Source organism: Cottoperca gobio, unplaced genomic scaffold, assembly GCF_900634415.1.
Source record: "Cottoperca gobio unplaced genomic scaffold, fCotGob3.1 fCotGob3_104arrow_ctg1, whole genome shotgun sequence".
Taxonomy (NCBI): Eukaryota; Metazoa; Chordata; class Actinopteri; order Perciformes; family Bovichtidae; genus Cottoperca; species Cottoperca gobio.
Genome location: NW_021166783.1, coordinates 140,001 through 157,500, shown reverse-complemented (window position 1 = coordinate 157,500; position 17,500 = coordinate 140,001). Strand labels below are relative to the sequence as shown.

The following is a 17,500-nucleotide window of genomic DNA, read 5'->3' as shown; positions in this document are numbered from 1 at the left end:
TTTAATGACAGCCGTGTTCACATATTACAATAACACCAATATGCAGAGTCGAGATGTAAAAGCTTCTGATACAAGGATTACAGTGTGTTAAAGCTCACAAGCTGTGGTCTGCAGCGATCCTCCTGTAAAGAATCCATCAGTGTGACGGAGTTTTCAGAGTAAAAAGGATCCGATATGCACGATGACGTGCTGCTGCAGCGTCTTCAGGCTGCACATTCTACCTGTAGTTTAGAGGAGTGTGGAATATTGTAGGTTACATACTGCTTGTGAGGAAGTTTTGGTAAAGCAGCAGCAGTCAGATACACCTGTACTGTATACTGTCCTTTAGCATATAGTGTTTACTGTGTTTCTGTTGTAGGTGAGCCGGACTTACTGTTCTGGAACGTACCGCTCTGGACCCATGAGGCAGATCAGCCTGGTCGGAGCTGTGGACGAAGAAGTCGGAGATTTCTTCCCAGAGTTCCTCGACATGCTGGAGGAGTCGCCTTTTCTCAAGGTCGGAGCGAGATTTTGTTATTTTTTGATATTCAAAGGAACATATTGGGAGACAAAGTTTGTACTCACACAGCAATATATAACGAGAATACTGTGATCAGTCTTTACTTATCTCCTGCACAATCTGTTCTCTTGTTGTTCTTTTATTGTGCAAACAAATAAATCTCAACAATGTTTAATAAAACAGCCCGAACCAGAGCAGAGCAGGAAGAATGTTTTTGCTTTAATCACCTCCTGATAGCAGGACGTGCATCCTCCACCACACCGCTGCAATAACTTAATGTGTGTTCTCCATCGCTGTGTTGAACATCCAACGTGTTCAATGTTCAACACAAACTCCATCACATGCAGGAGTTAGTCTTTATATGGTGCATCACAAACATACTGACTGTTTGTGTGTGTGTGTGTGTGTGTGTGTGTGTGTGTGTGTGTGTGTGTGTGTGTGTGTGTGTGTGTGTGTGTGTGTGTGTCACCACAGATGACTCTCCCGTGGGGAAGCCTCTCCGGTCTGAAGCTGGACTGCCGCTCTCAGAGTGACGACGGGCCGATCATGTGGGTGCGTCCAGGGGAACAGATGGTGCCCACAGCTGACATGCCCAAGTCTCCGTTCAAGAGACGCAGGTACAGCTGAGAGGAAGTACTCTGTCTACACACTTCAGACTCACACTGAGACAAGGATGACATGTTTGACTCACACTTGTCTTCTTCGGGGCTGGAAAGCGTGATTCCTTTATAAAGACATTTAGTGTCTAATTACAATAAATCCACCACAGGTAGATTAAATGGAAATAAGGTTCATAGTCAATATACGTAGAATATACAGACACGCTTCCAATCACTCTGTGTGATAGAAGAGTTGCAGACATGTAGACAAACACAGTTGTGATCATGAGTTTATTGTTCGATTGTCTCCACTCGCATCTTTCCGTCTACAGGTCCATGAACGAGATCAAGAATCTGCACTACCTGCCGAGAGCGAGCGAGCCGCGAGAGGTTCTGTTTGAGGACCGGACTAAGGCTCACGCTGACCATGTGGGCCAGAGCTTCGACTGGCAGAGCACGGCGGCTGTGGGGGTGCTGAAGGCGGTGCACTTTGGAGAATGGTGAGTGTCTGTTATCATATGAACTGCGTAACCGAAGACATCCATCGGTCCACTGCTGTCATGCTAGCTTGTTGGGAAGGAGGCTACATTTCAGCGAGGGGGAAAAACTGGCCATATTCACAGCGGTCCGTTTATTATATCTGAATGGTAATGGGTTCTATGCCCACGAGTCTCCCCTTCACAAACATGCCTTCATGATAATCCCGCTGTTTGCATGCAGTATAAATGTGTTATTTCTGCCTATTCTAAAATGGTTTCTGCGTGCTGGGGTCCCTCAACAGTCTTGGAACTACATAAATCCTCACACTAGAGGCCGAGGGCGTGCAGAGGATATATGGCTTCCCTATGTCGTGTTGACTATAAGCTTCTGAGCAGAAAAATGCAATTCTTGCAGAAATGTCAAAAGGATTTGACATCGCAGCACGGGTTTAACTATTGTCTTCCTTAAGGACTTGGTGTTTTAATTTGGTAATTTGTCAATTCTCAAAATGTCAAAAATGGTTAAATTTGGCACCAAATGTGTGTTACAAATGATAGAAGACAACTTATGATAATAGAGCATGAGGATGGTCATCATGTACTTCTATCATAATGTTCTAAGCTTTTAACATTTGAATAGGCGCCTGACCTAAACACAATGTTTATTACAGATTTATGACCAGAACAACTGGACACACAGCTCTCAGATGACGTATACTGTTGACCTGCGACCTCTCCCTACAGAAAAGACATGAATGGGTCTCTGGTTGGGAGAGGAAGAGGCTGATAAAAGTGTTAGGATACACTCATTAATGTTGGTGTGACACCATGTTAGTGATGAGGGAGGACTCTACAGTGAGTCTGTGTTTACTGTTACAGGAATAATCGGCCTCGGGTCACCAAAGACGTCGTGTGTTTCCACGCTGGAGACTTTAATGAAGTTGTGCACAGGCTGCAGCTGGATCTGTACGAGCCCCCGGTGTCTCAGGTGAGAACTCTCCCAGACATAATCTGTTAGGATGCGTGTCACATATTTCTGTTTGATTATTAGACAACAGGCAGCTGCTTAAATATTGTGTTTTTTTTTCCCATTGCTAATATGCATTGGTCAAATTAAAGTCACATTTTTAAATCTCTTCAGAAGTTTCCAAAGTCCATAAATGATGTAACGCTCCCTGTTGTGTGTTACAAGGAATGTTTCTGATTATTGTTGTTGTGGTTTTAGATGTTGCCAGGCTTATGGTTTATTATTATTATTATTATTATTATTATTATTATTATTATTATTATTATTATTATTATTATTATTATTATTATTATTATTATCATTGTTGTTGGTGTTGCTAGGGTTTGTTGTTGTTCTGGAGGTGAGATGAATAGTTAGTTGTCAGTATGAAGATGTTAAAGCTCCTAACATGAAAGGTCCGCGTGTCTCCTGCAGTGCGTCCAGTGGGTGGACGATGCGAAGCTGAACCAGCTGCGGAGGGAGGGCATCCGCTATGCGCGCGTGCAGCTCTGTGACGACGACATCTACTTCATCCCGAGGAACGTCATCCACCAGTTTAAGACGGTGTCTGCGGTCTGCAGCCTGGCCTGGCACATCCGCCTCAAACAGTACCACCATGAGGGGAAGGAGCGGGAGGAGCAGCGGCCCAGCGATCTGAGCCCCACCTCGGGCCGCTTCTCCTTCTCCTCCGCCGCCGGGCCGGACCCCAGCGTGACCCCCTGTGCACAACGTCAGGGAGACGACATCCAAGGTGGCGTGGCCAACACGGACGAACCAGAGTTCCAGAGGCCAGCCACCCCCCCTCAGGAGCCGCAGCCGGCCCCTCCACAGCCCACCAAATCTGCTCACCGGCCCCCGACGTACCAGGCTCGCCACCTCTCCGTGGAAGCGGTCCACAAAGCTCTCGGCCGCTCTGCAGAGTTCACTAAATGAAGGTCTCTGTAAAAACTCACGTGTCAATCAGGAATAAATGATTAAGTGTTGGTTTAATGTTCCTGAGTGTTTATGGTTTGATGAGACTTTGGTATTTAATAACTGAAATGTTGAATTATTTTTATTACTGTTCGAGAAACATTTTTAATTGTATGTTCCTGCTCTGCTGTTTCTATTTGTATTTCATGGAAGAATGACGTCTGGTGGACATAATATATGATTTCTCTGCAATCTGATTCTGATATTATAAAGTTTTGTCAGAAGATACAGTCCACTCAGTTCCATAGATTGAGGATCTAACTCACAACTTCTTGTTGCAGTAAACGGAGGAACATCAAGATGACTCTTTTCTTTTCCTTTTGGCTTGAGACTTGTAATAAGTTATATAAGTTGCTGTTTGCACAGTTCTTTATTTGAAAAGCGTTTTATACAGCCGCTCTTTTCTTACTGTTGATACTGTTTTTGATATTGTATTTATTTTCTTAAGATTGAGCTCAACACATGAACCAGTGATGGATATTTAAGGTTATTATCTACTTACAGCAGCGCCTCTAAATGATGAGAAGATTAATGGCATCCTTCAGGTGTGGACTTTGTCTTCAGAATTTGGTTTGTAAATATAATGTGGAGAATATGTGGATCCTGTCACTCAAGTCATTTTTCACTTCCTTTAAATTCATCCTCACCTTTTTGTTTTAGCCGTGTGTGTGTGTGTGTGTGTGTGTGTGTGTGTGTGTGTGTGTGTGCGCGCGCTGCTACATCATACGTACTTATGGAAGACGATTAAAGCTGCATGTGAAAAATGTATTTGAGATTAAAGTCAGAACTCAAATTAAATTTAATCTCAGAATTCTGACTTTCAACTTTTTTCTTTTTTTTTACACGTAGCCCTAATTTCTAAAAATGTTATATATTTGAGTCTATTTTTTAAAACGCAAGCAGCACATATAGATGGGAAGGTCACTGTAGTAACCTGTTAAAAGTGTAATAAATCAAATTTATTGCATTTGCATTACAGAAATCTGAGATCAGAACTCAAATCTTTTCCCACGTGTGTCCCTAATCCTCTTCCGTACGCATGAGATGTTATTCAGGAAGCAGAAAGTTTGTTATAGTTTGTCGTCACATGAGCCTTTAGTCCTGTGTGTTGTGTTGTTAATGTTTGTACTTGTTTTAAAGTCCTGGATGATAAATGACAGACGCTAGAGATCTGGTGTCGATGTGCTTCAGTCGTGTTAAGTAGGGAAAAAATGACAAAGCATAGACTTTCTATATTTTTTTAATAAATAATTCTGTGTGTAACCGGTATACATCACATTCTCTGTACCTCTCTTAAAAACTACAGATGGATGAAACGCAGTTTGCAGATACAATGTTAAACCCATGTTTCTTATTTCATGCCAAAAGCACAAACACACACACATTCATAACAAAATATAATCCTCATACATTATGTGTGACAGCACTGCTTCAAGCATTACACCTGTCACTGCCCTCCTCCGTAAAGCACGTCATCCTCCAGGCTCAGACAGGTTTTAATTAAACATTCAAGTCATTGGTCCACGTGGCTGTCCATTAATTAGATGATTAATCTCCACTTCACTGTAGTTGATCTTCTGCACAGAGTGCAGGGCTGGGCACAAGGCACTTCGGTGCTTTGCACGTCCACTCGTGTGCGAGACTCGTAATAAACTCCCAGCTGTCCGAGTCCTGTAGCTCTGCGTCATGTTGATCATCTGTAGCAGAACAGCAGTGACTGTAAATATCAAACCCAGGTCTCGGGATAAGTCCGCGGGCCTTTTGGCTTTCTAAAACGGATCCCAAATCCTGTGGAAGAGGAAGATGGAGTCATAGAAATGTATATTAGGACAATATAATATGCACATTAAAGTTTTATTGATTACATTTCGATCCTTTTTTGTCAATAAAACTTTAGTGGCGTGGACTAAACGTGCGCTGCTCTAGAAAGCCCGACACCCACATGATGTGCATATGATGCATCTTCTGCAACACGTACAAATCATGTCACCTTGTATGAAACGTTAACGTCACGCTGACCTACCGAGTTTGAACACTGACGAGGCTCCGTTTGATGGAGGTGATGTTCCAGGTTGAGTGACAGGCGGTGGAGGTGCAGTTTTAGCTGAAAATACAGTTTTTAAACATGTTAGTCCTTTTATTATAAACATCAGTACATTCATTGATTTAAATGTAATTCAGCGTCACTTACGTTTCTGTTTGTGTCTAAAAAGCTTGAGACTCTGGACAAAAGAAACAAACACCAGTTCAGTTGGCTACTCTACAATGTGTTTAAGTATTAGTTGTGTGCAGCTCGTGCGTTACCCTCGATCGAGATACACCCTTCTCATCTCTCTTCTCCGATTTGTTTCCTGACGTGTCAGGGTTCAGGGAGGGTCTGCACTGCACATCCTGCTGCCCCGCTGCTGCTGACACACACACACAAGTGAAATGACCCCAATGTGCTGTTACATAAAGCTTTGTGAGAAATGACAATATTATTAGATGAGCTGAGTATGTATTATAATACAGGATCATGCATATGTTTATTTAATAAGTAAACTAGTGTGCTGTACAGAGTGCAGCCCCTCTAATGTCTGTAACTTCTCACCACTTCCTGCTCCAGCCACGGCCACAGCAGGTGGAGCGAGCTGCCAGAACGCAGTCAGGGGCTCTACTGCAGAAACACAACGAGAGATAAAGTGCAGCTCCTATAGGCACAATGTTTGCATTAATCATAAAGTAAACTTAACTAAAGTGTAAAGGTGAAGTCTGTGTGTGTTAGTCTGTGTTAGTCTGTCTGTGTTAGACTGTCTGTGTTAGTCTGTGTTAGTCTGTCTGTGTTAGTCTGTGTTAGTCTGTCTGTGTTAGTCTGTGTTAGTCTGTGTTAGTCTGTCTGTGTTAGTCTGTGTTAGTCTGTGTGTTAGTCTGTCTGTGTTAGTCTGTGTTAGTCTGTCTGTGTTAGTCTGTCTGTGTTAGTCTGTGTTAGTCTGTCTGTTAGTCTGTGTGTGTTAGTCTGTCTGTGTTAGTCTGTGTGTGTTAGTCTGTCTGTGTTAGTCTGTCTGTGTTAGTCTGTGTTAGTCTGTGTGTGTTAGTCTGTGTTAGTCTGTCTGTGTTAGACTGTCTGTGTTAGTCTGTGTTAGTCTGTCTGTGTTAGTCTGTGTTAGTCTGTCTGTGTTAGTCTGTCTGTGTTAGTCTGTCTGTGTTAGTCTGTGTTAGTCTGTCTGTGTTAGTCTGTGTGTGTTAGTCTGTCTGTGTTAGTCTGTGTGTGTTAGTCTGTTTGTGTTAGTCTGTGTTTGTTAGTCTGTGTGTGTTAGTCTGTGTTAGTCTGTCTGTGTTGGACTGTCTGTGTTAGTCTGTGTTAGTCTGTCTGTGTTAGTCTGTCTGTGTTAGTCTGTGTGTGTTAGTCTGTCTGTGTTAGTCTGTGTTTCTGTGTGTGTTAGTCTGTGTGTGTTAGTCTGTGTGTGTTAGTCTGTGTTAGACTGTGTTAGTCTGTGTTAGTCTGTGTTAGTCTGTGTGTGTTAGTCTGTGTGTGTTAGTCTGTGTTAGTCTGTGTTAGTCTGTCTGTGTTAGTCTGTCTGTGTTAGTCTGTGTGTGTTAGTCTGTGTGTGTTAGTCTGTGTGTGTTGGTCTGTGTGTGTTAGTCTGTGTTAGACTGTGTTAGTCTGTGTTAGTCTGTGTTAGTCTGTGTTAGTCTGTGTGTGTTGGTCTGTGTGTGTTAGTCTGTGTTAGTCTGTGTTAGTCTGTCTGTGTTAGTCTGTCTGTGTTAGTCTGTGTGTGTTAGTCTGTGTGTGTTGGTCTGTGTGTGTTTGGTCTCAATGGAAACACTGACTCATTTCTGTTTCCTGTGTGAACAGGACTCGACAGAAATGTGATTCATTCTCAGCTTCTCCTAATTCACACGAAGAGATTATTCTTAGTCCTTAAGGCTCATGTAGAGTCTCTAGTGAGAGGAAATATCTCACCTTGTCTGGAACCTTTCGCTCGAACGCTCTGAGGGAACATTTAAATAAAGAAAATGTAAACGTCTCATCGATTGACTGATGACTGAATGTAAGAGCAGTAAGCAGAGTAAAGGGTCACACTGTAACCCCCCAGGTCAGAGGTCACTACCTTGCTCCTGCTCATCACAACATCGAGGAATCTCTTCGGCTGAGCGGTGCCGTCCCACTCGGAGGACAGGCCGACCTGAGGCGGGGGCCGTGATGTCAGAGGGAAGGGTTTCTCCTGAACTGCTGGGAAAAGAGCATGTCACTTAGATAAGAGCGCCGCAGCACGAGCTCCACGTGCGTCTGCTGTGGGAGGTGAACTCACGCTCTTCGGTGGGGAGGACGAAGGACTCGGGTGTTCTGTCAGGAAGCGGAGGAGTCAGGCTCTCCTCGGCTGCACCACCAACACATAATCCACACGTCACAATCCATATAATGACACTTCAATGGTGTCTTTTCTGTGTGTGTTATGATTCTACACGTTTGAAGTGACGTGCACAGAAGTGTGTGTGTGTGTGTGCGGATCATCTGCTTACTTTGAGGAAGCAGCGGAGGAGTCAGAGGGGGGCAGTGAGGGTGGGGGGTCGGAGATGATGCAACCTCAGGATGTGTTACTGGAGAAATGACCACACGTGCAGTAATATTACACATAGTATATGTTGAGTGTCGTACGTCATATGATTACACACGTCGGGAAGGTCACTTTAGAAATGTAAAAGGTTACAGATTACTTGTTTAAGATGTAATAAGTTATGTAAATTAAAGTGCTGCACAAATTAAGACAGTAAAACAACAAAAGAACAAAAATGATCGCAATGATGAAATAAAATGCTTTGCTATAGTATGCACTAAACTTTTAATAACAATTCAAATACATAAAGATAATAACATATTAAATCCACAATGGAAATAATTATGTCTTGAGGTTTCATCAAAGTAACTTATTACCTTACTGTCAAACTTCTATTAAAGGTTCTTCAATAAAATGAATGTTTTATTCTGCATACAAGCTTTTTATTTTACAATTACGTTTTTCTAATTTAGCTCGTTACTCTTCAACACGGCACATAATTAATCAGTCAGTTCATTAGTATCGAGCCCTGAACATTGTGTTATTATAAAACATTATACTCTTACCTGTGAAGGTCATTTTTGCTTTCATACTCTACAAGAAAGAGAGAAATGTTGCTGTTACATCACCATCAGAGACCCAGGAGAGGAAAAGAGATAACAGTCTCACGTATGTATCAGTGAGCGGAAGTTTGTGCCACACAGATTCTGACTTCATTCGATGTTGAATCATCTTTCAGACTCTGACCTACAGGAAGTCGCACGTCGTTTATCCGTACCTTACTCCTGAGCCAGGGTTTGGTGTCGGTGTGAGAGGCCGAGGCAGTGGACCACTCTGAAGACTTTCCTATTCTGCTCAGGTTCACTGCCGGCGTGACCTCCGACCTCTGCTCTACGGGAGCTGAAAGGTATAAGAATACATTTAATTAGAACATTTGTAAGTAAAACCTAAAATTCTAAATAAGTGTTGTTTTTTTAAAAAGATGTTTATCGTATAATAACTGTATTTATATAGAACTTACAAGGTGACAAAATGCTTCACAAAATATATGAGAATTACCATAGAAAATGTTGTTATTTATTTAATTGTATTCTTTTATTGAATTGAATTGAATTATTAGTTTGTTTGTTTATTTGTTTGTTTATTTATTTATTATTATTATTATATATTATTATTTTTAAATTATATATTTTTTCTTTCTTTTTATGTATTTTCTTTTCTTTTTTTTTATTGTATTGTCATAAAAATAGAAATAAAGTAACGCAAAAGCAAAAAATCAGACATTGAAAAAAAATCATTTTATATTAAATGATGATATTATGGAGTCACCTTGATCGAGGCCAAACTCAAAGGACTCAGGGGTTCTCTCTGGAAGTGGGGGGACAGGTGAGGGGGGATTACCTGAGAGAAAAGGAAAAAAGTATCTTAGTTATTTAAGGAGATTTTATTCAGCATTTCAACAACAAAGACTCACAACTTTAACAATATAGATGTGGCATTAACAAAGTTTCAGATTTGTTCTCACCTCCCAACTCCCTGACAGCCTCCGCGGCAGCGTTGGGTGGAATGATAACCATCAACCTTTGAGACGGATCCGAGTGCTCTGAAAGACACAATCATAACATGTTATATATATATATTGTGTATATCCTCTGAAGTATATTAGCACATTGTAAGATTAATATAACAGGGAAGCCATCAAAATGTCCCCTCCACAGTGTTGGCGCTATAGGAGGCTGAAGTGGAGCATGGAGGTCAAGTGTGTGTAGGGATCTACCACTTTTTAAATACCTGAAGTTGTCCTCATAACTGACGCATTATATGCCATTATACTTTGAATTGTGTGCTTTCCTTTACAGAATTAAAGACATTTCCATCATTATTTAGTGCATAAGAATTCCGCAGAATGAAGGAAATATGTGACACTCAAAAGGACACCCAGCTTTATATGTGTCGCTGTTAATGTTGAAACAAAAGCTACGTCCATGAACACATTCACATACGTGGTCGCAACTATTCCAAATGTTCTGCTGTATATCTACACGGAGAACACCAACCTGCAGCCGCAGCCATCTCAAAGGATTCAGGGGTTCGTTGAGGTAGAGGAGGAGGATCCTCCTCATCGCTATGACCAGGATCTACAAAACACATCAGTTAATACAAACATCTATAAAGTGAAACTCTGCTCTCTGTTGTGTCTGTACTCTGGACTCACCTTTACCTGCAGCAGAGTGCAGCTCCAGGTCGTTCAGAAGTAGTGAGGGCGCGCTGACCGTGGAGCTAACTGTCCACAGTGTGGCGTCCAGCGCGGCCTCCTGGGATGAAGGGGAGCCTATGGGAGTGTCAAAGTAGGGGTCTTCCACCATCAGACAGATGGCTGCTGCCACCACTGGGAAAGGTGAGGGGTTCATCGACGGTATGTCGCTCTGCTGGATCTTCTCCTCTACTGCTCTCGGGCTCCTGGGTCCTTCCTGCAGCTCCTGAGTGGAGGTCAGAGCCTCAGGATGTAGGCGCCACTGCTCCTGCTCCCTCTGCAAGTCCATGGCTCGCAAGGCAATGTGATGTTCTGCAGCAGAAGGCAGGTCGGAGCGGAGCTGTGGTGAAACGTCCCACTCCTCGCCGAGCAGGTGCTGGAAGTGTGGCAGCAAATCCAGCTCGTCACTGAGGTCAGACAGCTCGCTCTCAGGGTCGGGCGTGATCGTGGACGGGACCATCGCCATCTGACGGAGTGAGTAACAAACCGCTTTTAGTAAATGAAGGAAAAGTGCATTTAAATGTGATGCTCTGCAAAAATGTTTATTTACAATATGTAAATATTCGGGCCAGAAGAATTCACAATAACAATATTTTCGTGATATCTATAGACAATTATAATAATAATAATAATAATAATAATAATAATAATAATAATAATAATAATAATAATAATAATAATAATAATAATAATAATAATGCAATTAATTGATCTTAAACTTATTTCTTTGTGTGTTTTGTCTTTTTATTTTTTTTTATTAATTGGATTCAAAATACGAGTGAATAAATGTGGACAGAGGGTCTGTTACTATAACTGTACAAAGAGAAATTATTTAATATTATTAATTAATTAATTATTTAGAATATTTCAATTTATATATATTATTATTTATAATCATTTATTTATTATTTATAATATTTATATTTATATATATATATAATTTATTATATTCATATTTATATATATAAATATATATTATTATTTATAATATTTATATATATATATATATATATATATATATTATTTATTATATTGATATATTATTTATAATAATGTATTTATTATTTATAATATATATTAATTTATCACGGTTATCGTCAGTATATCGTACATAACTTCTGGTAAAATACAGATTCCCTTACAGTCAAACAAATCTCTAACTCCTTGTGTTTATGATGCCTTTAAACGGCTTGCCCTGTTTTTGTTTTTGTGTATTTTAGGAAGCTTTATGTAACACCTCCACACCATATCTTCTTCAAATAAACTAAACTAAGGTAAGTATTATTGACACAACCCTCAGAGTTCATTTGTCTGATTTTCCTCTCAGATGAGCTGTGTTTCAGGACGCTCACCTCATGTCTGCGGGTCTCTGCCTCCACCCACTGCAGATATCTCTCAAACAGCAGCCTGATGGTTCTGTACACCAGCTCATATTGTTCCTGAGGTGAAACAACAAAAACCTGCTCTGTTAGGTGACACAGCCCTGAGGCATGACACACCAAACATAAATCATCACAAGATCCTTGATAGAAAGAAGCAGCTGACGTGAGGAATTGTCTGAACTGTGGCTCTGATTGTGAGAAGATTTGTTACCTTGGTTTGAACCACTGAGGGCCTCTGGGTTCTCATGTTTTGAACTATGTCGTAGATATTGAAATCTGGAGAGATCATCTAAATACAAGCACACAAACACCGTTTAAATCTCTCAAATCTGCCTTCACAAAGAGAACGAGCGGGACGCTCTGAGGATCTCACCTGCTTCTTCAGCAGGTTCCAGGTGTAGTCGATGACACACAGGGCTCCTGTTCTCCCACAGCCGGCACTACACACAGCAACAAAGAGGCACACACGATTACTCAGATTATTATTAGCCGGAGAAAAGTGCAAGCAGGCGTCAACTATGATCCTATTTGGCAACAGAATTTTAAACAGTGTCATGTTTATCTTGATTTTCTGGTGCTCATTGTACATTGTCATAACCGCACCCATCTGCTCGAAGCAGGTTTAAAAGCTCAACTCCTAATTTAAGGTCCTGCCACACATGTCCGTATGACAGAAACGTATGCCGGCGCATACGAAATATCGGCAATACGTTGATATAAATTAAGGGTAAGTTGTCATCGTTTGAAGGATGCGGACGTTACGCCGAACACGCCAGACATACACAGCTCCGTATGGCAGAAACAAGCCGGCGTATATGAATAGTAGCTAAAAATGTGTCAGAGTACAAATACGTCCAACTTTTCCACAGCGGTGTTGTAGCTGACGTATACATAACGAATACATAACAAATTATTATACGCATGTCAAACATTGATAGCGTATCACTTACTTATTCTAAACGTATCAGAGCGTCTGGACAACGGAGCTGGAAAAGTGCCGTCTGGTTCACGTCATGCTGATGCTGGAGAACGGCTAACATGCTGAACGCTAGCTGTACTGTAGAAACACGTTTAATAAGTTACTCCGTCGTCAGGCATCATCTTAACATCGGGTAGGAATAGGGTATCCACTCATTATCAATAAACTGGCTGTAGGAGTCACCGTCAGCCGACGTAGCCTATATCTAACGTACCTCTAATGTAGTCATGTAGGTATTCATGTAGGTATTCACGTACTATATTTACGTAGGTAAGTATTCACGTGCTGTATTTACGTAGGTAAGTATTCACGTACTATATTTACGTAGGTAAGTATTCAAGTACGTATTCCATATTCACGTATGTCTAACGTAACGTCTGCATATCTTATGAAGCACACGTCGGGTACGTCCGGTAATTTTAAACATGCTCAAAACATCAGCGTTCAACAACGCACCCCAGCGTAACACAGCGAGCTCTTAACGAATACTACTTATACCTTATATCAGCGTACACCAGCGTGTTGCCGATATTTTGTATACACCATATTTTTGTATACGTTATGCATTTGTTGGGTATTCGTCTGATACATTTTGTATAAGTAAGTGGTACGATATCAACAGGTTAAACATGCGTATCTGTATACGTTCACTTTTCAGATCCGATCTGATGAAAAGTTGGACGTATCTGGACTAAAATTTTCATAGTCCAGAAAAGCTCACTTGCCACATCCTCAAAAGGGTGTGTGCACGTCATGGTGCCTTTCTCCACAGTATTCGTATCAGGAGTTACTTAAAGTCAGTGGTGGGCCGTCAGGGCCAGCAAGGCCTTCTCTGCTGGCCTAAACATCATCAGAATATAAATTTAATTTTTATATATTTTTATTAAATTATTCCCCATAGTCTATTCTCTTCCTTTCATAGCTTTCCTCTTGGTTGCGCTGCTTCCAGCCTCAGATGGAGATTTGGAGGTCTGGCCTTTATGTTAGAGCTTTTATCCAATCATATTTCAGCCATGATGTGTTGCCAGGGTCCAAGAGATCTGCCCTGAGGCCTTCAGAAGCAACAGTGTCGCTTAAAGTGAACGGAGACAAAACTGTGGCGTTAACCGATCAGATTTCGAGTTGGGGACACTGGGGCCAGCTAGCAGGCGTATGATAACGTCAGCACGTCCACGTCTTTTGATTGGATACGCACTATTGAGAGGCAGAGCTATGCAGAGTTAGCTAACTTTGAACAAGCTAATTTGTGTAGATTTCTACAAGCTGTTTGTTTTCAACCCACAATGGCTGAAGGAGGAGAAGACGTCGATGTGGTCGCAGATATAATTACAACGCCATTTTCAAGACGAACCTTTCAAGAAAAGATAGACATCGTGAGAAGAGAACGGCCCGCCACTGCTTAAAGTACACAGAACTGTTAGTTACTTAGTGTTCTAAACAAAATGTGCCACATATAGAAAGCCAAACGATCAGTTACAATATTATATTTGCTTCAATGCACTTTCAAATCAACTCAGTCTTTGTGCATCATCCGTGTTATTTCAGTTCCTCTGCTATTAAACAAAGTCCTGCACAGTTTCCAGTAAAAACAACAGATAAACCAAACAAAAGCACACACACACACACGAAGGCCGCACACTGCTCCAAAACAAGCAGGTGCGTGTGAGAGAGAGTTTCAGTAAATAGGTGGATGTGAAAAAAAACTCAACCAAAGTGTAAGAGCTTGAAAAAGTGAGGGGAACTGCGCACACAACCTGGTGGCTCGTTGGCTACCCGCCTACGCACACTTCCTGTTTTAAAGAAAAGAGGTGGTGACTAACCTCGGATGTCTCAAGTAGTGGTCGGGACAGATACATGAGGCCCACAGGACATACTCTTAGTAAATACTCATAGTACAAAAGTATTTGGTTTCAAAAAACAAAAGAGCCCTGACTGTCACTAATCACGATGATACACAAGATGCTTTACTGCATATACTTACATTAAAAGTCCTTTTTTAACTGATTAAAAGTTGCAAACAATCAATTTATACTTTAAAAATAAGTAGTAAAATAAAATATTTCAATGACATATGCGAGGCAGCAAGAAACAACCTTAAAGCAAGATTTTAAATATTAGACTTAAAGGGATATTTCATCCCCATAATGACCATTTGTAACAAACACTAAAACCTACATATTTATTACACTTCATGCTCTAATTCTTCACAAATTCAAGGTAACACAGACATTTTGAGGGTGAATACTTTCAGGAATATACATACATACGTCTGGAGGTGCTAAACCATTCAGAACCTTGTACACTAGGAACAATATTTCTAAACAAACATGGTTGTAATGTGCAGCATTTGACTGGTTTTGGTTAAGGTTTTGCAAGGTTCTGCGTGAGTTTTAAGTATTTCTTTGATTCAGCGTCAATAACTATACTCTCTCTTACATCCTTATTTAATTTAAAACAGTCATCCAAGTGTAATACTCTTTAAGCAATCAAACAATTTATACTGTTGGTCTAAAATACAATTGTGTGTCGTCTGCATAGCGATGAAACTCCCCCGTGTCGTTGTATAATTCGGCCCATTGGGAGCCTGTACAGTGAGAATAGTGGACCAAATATTAAGAAGTATCTGAAGCATGTTTGAACAACTTTAATCAAAGTGCAACCAGTCGAAGGCCTTTCCAGACATTTAAACTAAACGCTTTTATCATTACAGATTGCCCGATTTATATTTAAAAGAAAGCTTTCTAATTATTTATATGCAAACAGGCTCAAACGAGGCCGATGCTATTCCTAACTCATGGCTCAAGGTTGCATTTGAAGGAGAATTAAGTAGAATTAAATTCTTCAGGGAAGCCTGACCTGCAGTGGATGCAAAAGGGGACGTCGTCGTGGGCTTGGTAGGACCGCATCTCGTGCAACATGTCCAGGATGGGAGGGATGGAGTCTGGCACGCCGTGATCGGGCCAGTTGAAGTAGTGCAGCTGTTTCACAGTTCGGCTACACTGGAAAAAAATAAATATTTGAGGTACAAATAATAAAAGCATTGTAGACAATAACAATGCAAGCCTCTTTTCAGAGCACTTTTAATAATGAGACCAGTTATCTTGTGGTTTGCTACGGTATCATCGTGAAAGCTAAATGAGATTTCAACAACTGCCTGTCGTCTGTGTTGCAGAACACAACAATGTCATCTGATAATCTCCAGTTCTTCTCAGAGTAGAAGTACAAACACTACTTACGTTGCCATAAATCACCCTTAACGTCCTTGTCAGATAATCTCCTTTATTTTCCTCAGAATCCTGAAAACAAAGTCAGCAGCAGTGCGTCTTTAAGGTCACGACTTGTTCTTGTGAACATCTTGTGTATTGTTAATAATAGTACAGGTGTCTGACACAGATGCTGTGTGAAGATAGTGACTTTGTAATGTCAGCATATGGTCTGGAAAACTGAACCCCTCAAAATAGGAAGTGTGAGATTAAAAATACTCACGCAGTAAACTGAGAAAGGCTCACAGAAGAACGGCTGCTCTTGTTTCTGTGGCCAGTAGCGCTCACACTTCTTCTGCACAGAACAAAAGCAAAAGTTGTCGTCACATTTCACATTTCACACAAATAAAAAGAAACGGCTTCGATCTCCGCTTTAAACAAACACATGCGTTGACCTGGTGTGGTGGTTTATGAAGGTACACACAGAAGTATTGATGCTATGTGAACAACGTGAAGCAGTTGGTCTGTTGAGGAACAAGTAGAATATGGAAACGTAGATCTAGTTACCTTTCCCATCTCAACTTCTCGACAGGCCATCACCACGACCTGCAGACACGAGAGTTCAAAGGTCAGTTAATGTAACCTAAGAGCTCTTTTATTATTTGTACCTCAAGCTCACAGTGTGGAGAGCGTCACACGCTGACTTCACACAATTAATGTTCAAACAACATTTCAATCAATAATCCAGAATAATCTGAGCTGCGAATCACAAATCAAGAATCTTAAACGCCGACACGGAAACGTCTTCGTTTAACACGAGGCCGACAGAATACACATACTTTCTTTAGGGAATAGCTGAGTAGTAGTAGTAGTAGTAGTACTGGTAGTAGTAGTAGTAGTAGTAGTAGTAGTACTGGTAGTAGTAGTAGTAGTAGTAGTAGTAGTAGTAGTACTAGTAGTAGTTTTATGAGTAGTAGTAGTAGTAGTAGTAGTAGTAGTAGTAGTACTAGTAGTAGTTTTATGAGTATTAGTAGTAGTAGTAGTAGTAGTAGTAGTAGCAGTAGTAGTAGTAGTAGTTTTATGAGTATTAGTAGTAGTAGTAGTACTAGTAGTAGTAGTAGTAGTAGTAGTAGTAGTAGTAGTAGTAGTAGTAGTAGTAGTACTGGTAGTATTAGTTATACGAGTAGTAGTAGTGGTACTGTTAGTATTAGTATTAGTAGTAGTAGTAGTAGTAGTAGTAGTAGTAGTAGTAGTTTTATGAGTATTAGTTATACTAGTAGTAGTAGTAGTAGTAGTACTGGTAGTATTAGTAGTATTAGTGGTTCTAGTAGTAGTACTGGTAGTTTTAGTAGTACTAGTAGTAGTAGTACTGGTAGTAGTAGTAGTGGTACTGGTAGTATTAGTAGTACTAGTAGTAGTAGTTTTATGAGTATTAGTAGTAGTAGTAGTACTGGTAGTTTTAGTAGTATTAGTAGTACTAGTAGTAGTAGTACTGGTAGTAGTATTGGTACTGGTAGTATTAGTATTAGTAGTAGTAGTAGTAGTAGTAGTAGTTTTATGAGTATTAGTAGTACTAGTAGTAGTAGTAC

At 40.7% G+C, this 17,500-nt stretch overlaps 2 protein-coding genes across 10 annotated transcripts in view; one reads left to right on the top strand and one right to left on the bottom strand.

The window, feature by feature from the left end:
- The window catches only part of rsbn1 (round spermatid basic protein 1), a 7,055-nt gene extending 2,231 nt beyond the window's left edge, over positions 1-4,824 (top strand). Inside the window, exons 3-7 of the mRNA XM_029426111.1 lie at positions 359-496; positions 974-1,116; positions 1,431-1,598; positions 2,457-2,565; positions 3,019-4,824. Of these exons, the coding sequence (XP_029281971.1) occupies positions 359-496; positions 974-1,116; positions 1,431-1,598; positions 2,457-2,565; positions 3,019-3,516 (1,056 nt within the window). The 3' untranslated portion in view covers positions 3,517-4,824. The remainder of the gene's footprint in view (positions 1-358; positions 497-973; positions 1,117-1,430; positions 1,599-2,456; positions 2,566-3,018) is intronic.
- The window catches only part of ptpn22 (protein tyrosine phosphatase non-receptor type 22), an 18,733-nt gene continuing 6,012 nt past the window's right edge, over positions 4,780-17,500 (bottom strand). The window contains exons 5-26 of one of the 9 annotated variants that reach the window (XM_029426106.1): positions 16,479-16,517; positions 16,195-16,266; positions 15,945-16,004; positions 15,565-15,707; positions 12,103-12,169; positions 11,941-12,018; positions 11,700-11,807; positions 10,309-10,813; positions 10,151-10,231; positions 9,619-9,696; positions 9,423-9,494; positions 8,872-8,993; positions 8,660-8,687; positions 8,059-8,136; positions 7,848-7,916; positions 7,647-7,768; positions 7,499-7,526; positions 6,146-6,208; positions 5,860-5,963; positions 5,747-5,777; positions 5,579-5,659; positions 4,780-5,252 (exon numbers count right to left, since the gene is read on the bottom strand). In XM_029426106.1, the coding sequence (XP_029281966.1) occupies positions 5,116-5,252; positions 5,579-5,659; positions 5,747-5,777; positions 5,860-5,963; positions 6,146-6,208; positions 7,499-7,526; positions 7,647-7,768; positions 7,848-7,916; positions 8,059-8,136; positions 8,660-8,687; positions 8,872-8,993; positions 9,423-9,494; positions 9,619-9,696; positions 10,151-10,231; positions 10,309-10,813; positions 11,700-11,807; positions 11,941-12,018; positions 12,103-12,169; positions 15,565-15,707; positions 15,945-16,004; positions 16,195-16,266; positions 16,479-16,517 (2,166 nt within the window). In that variant the 3' untranslated portion in view covers positions 4,780-5,115. Of the gene's footprint in view, positions 5,344-5,578; positions 5,660-5,746; positions 5,964-6,145; positions 6,212-7,498; positions 7,527-7,646; positions 7,769-7,847; positions 7,917-8,058; positions 8,137-8,659; positions 8,688-8,871; positions 8,994-9,422; positions 9,495-9,618; positions 9,697-10,150; positions 10,232-10,308; positions 10,814-11,699; positions 11,808-11,940; positions 12,019-12,102; positions 12,170-15,564; positions 15,708-15,944; positions 16,005-16,194; positions 16,267-16,478; positions 16,518-17,500 lie in introns of all 9 variants that reach the window. The other 8 variants (XM_029426102.1, XM_029426107.1, XM_029426108.1 and 5 more) reach the window with 8 other exon arrangements.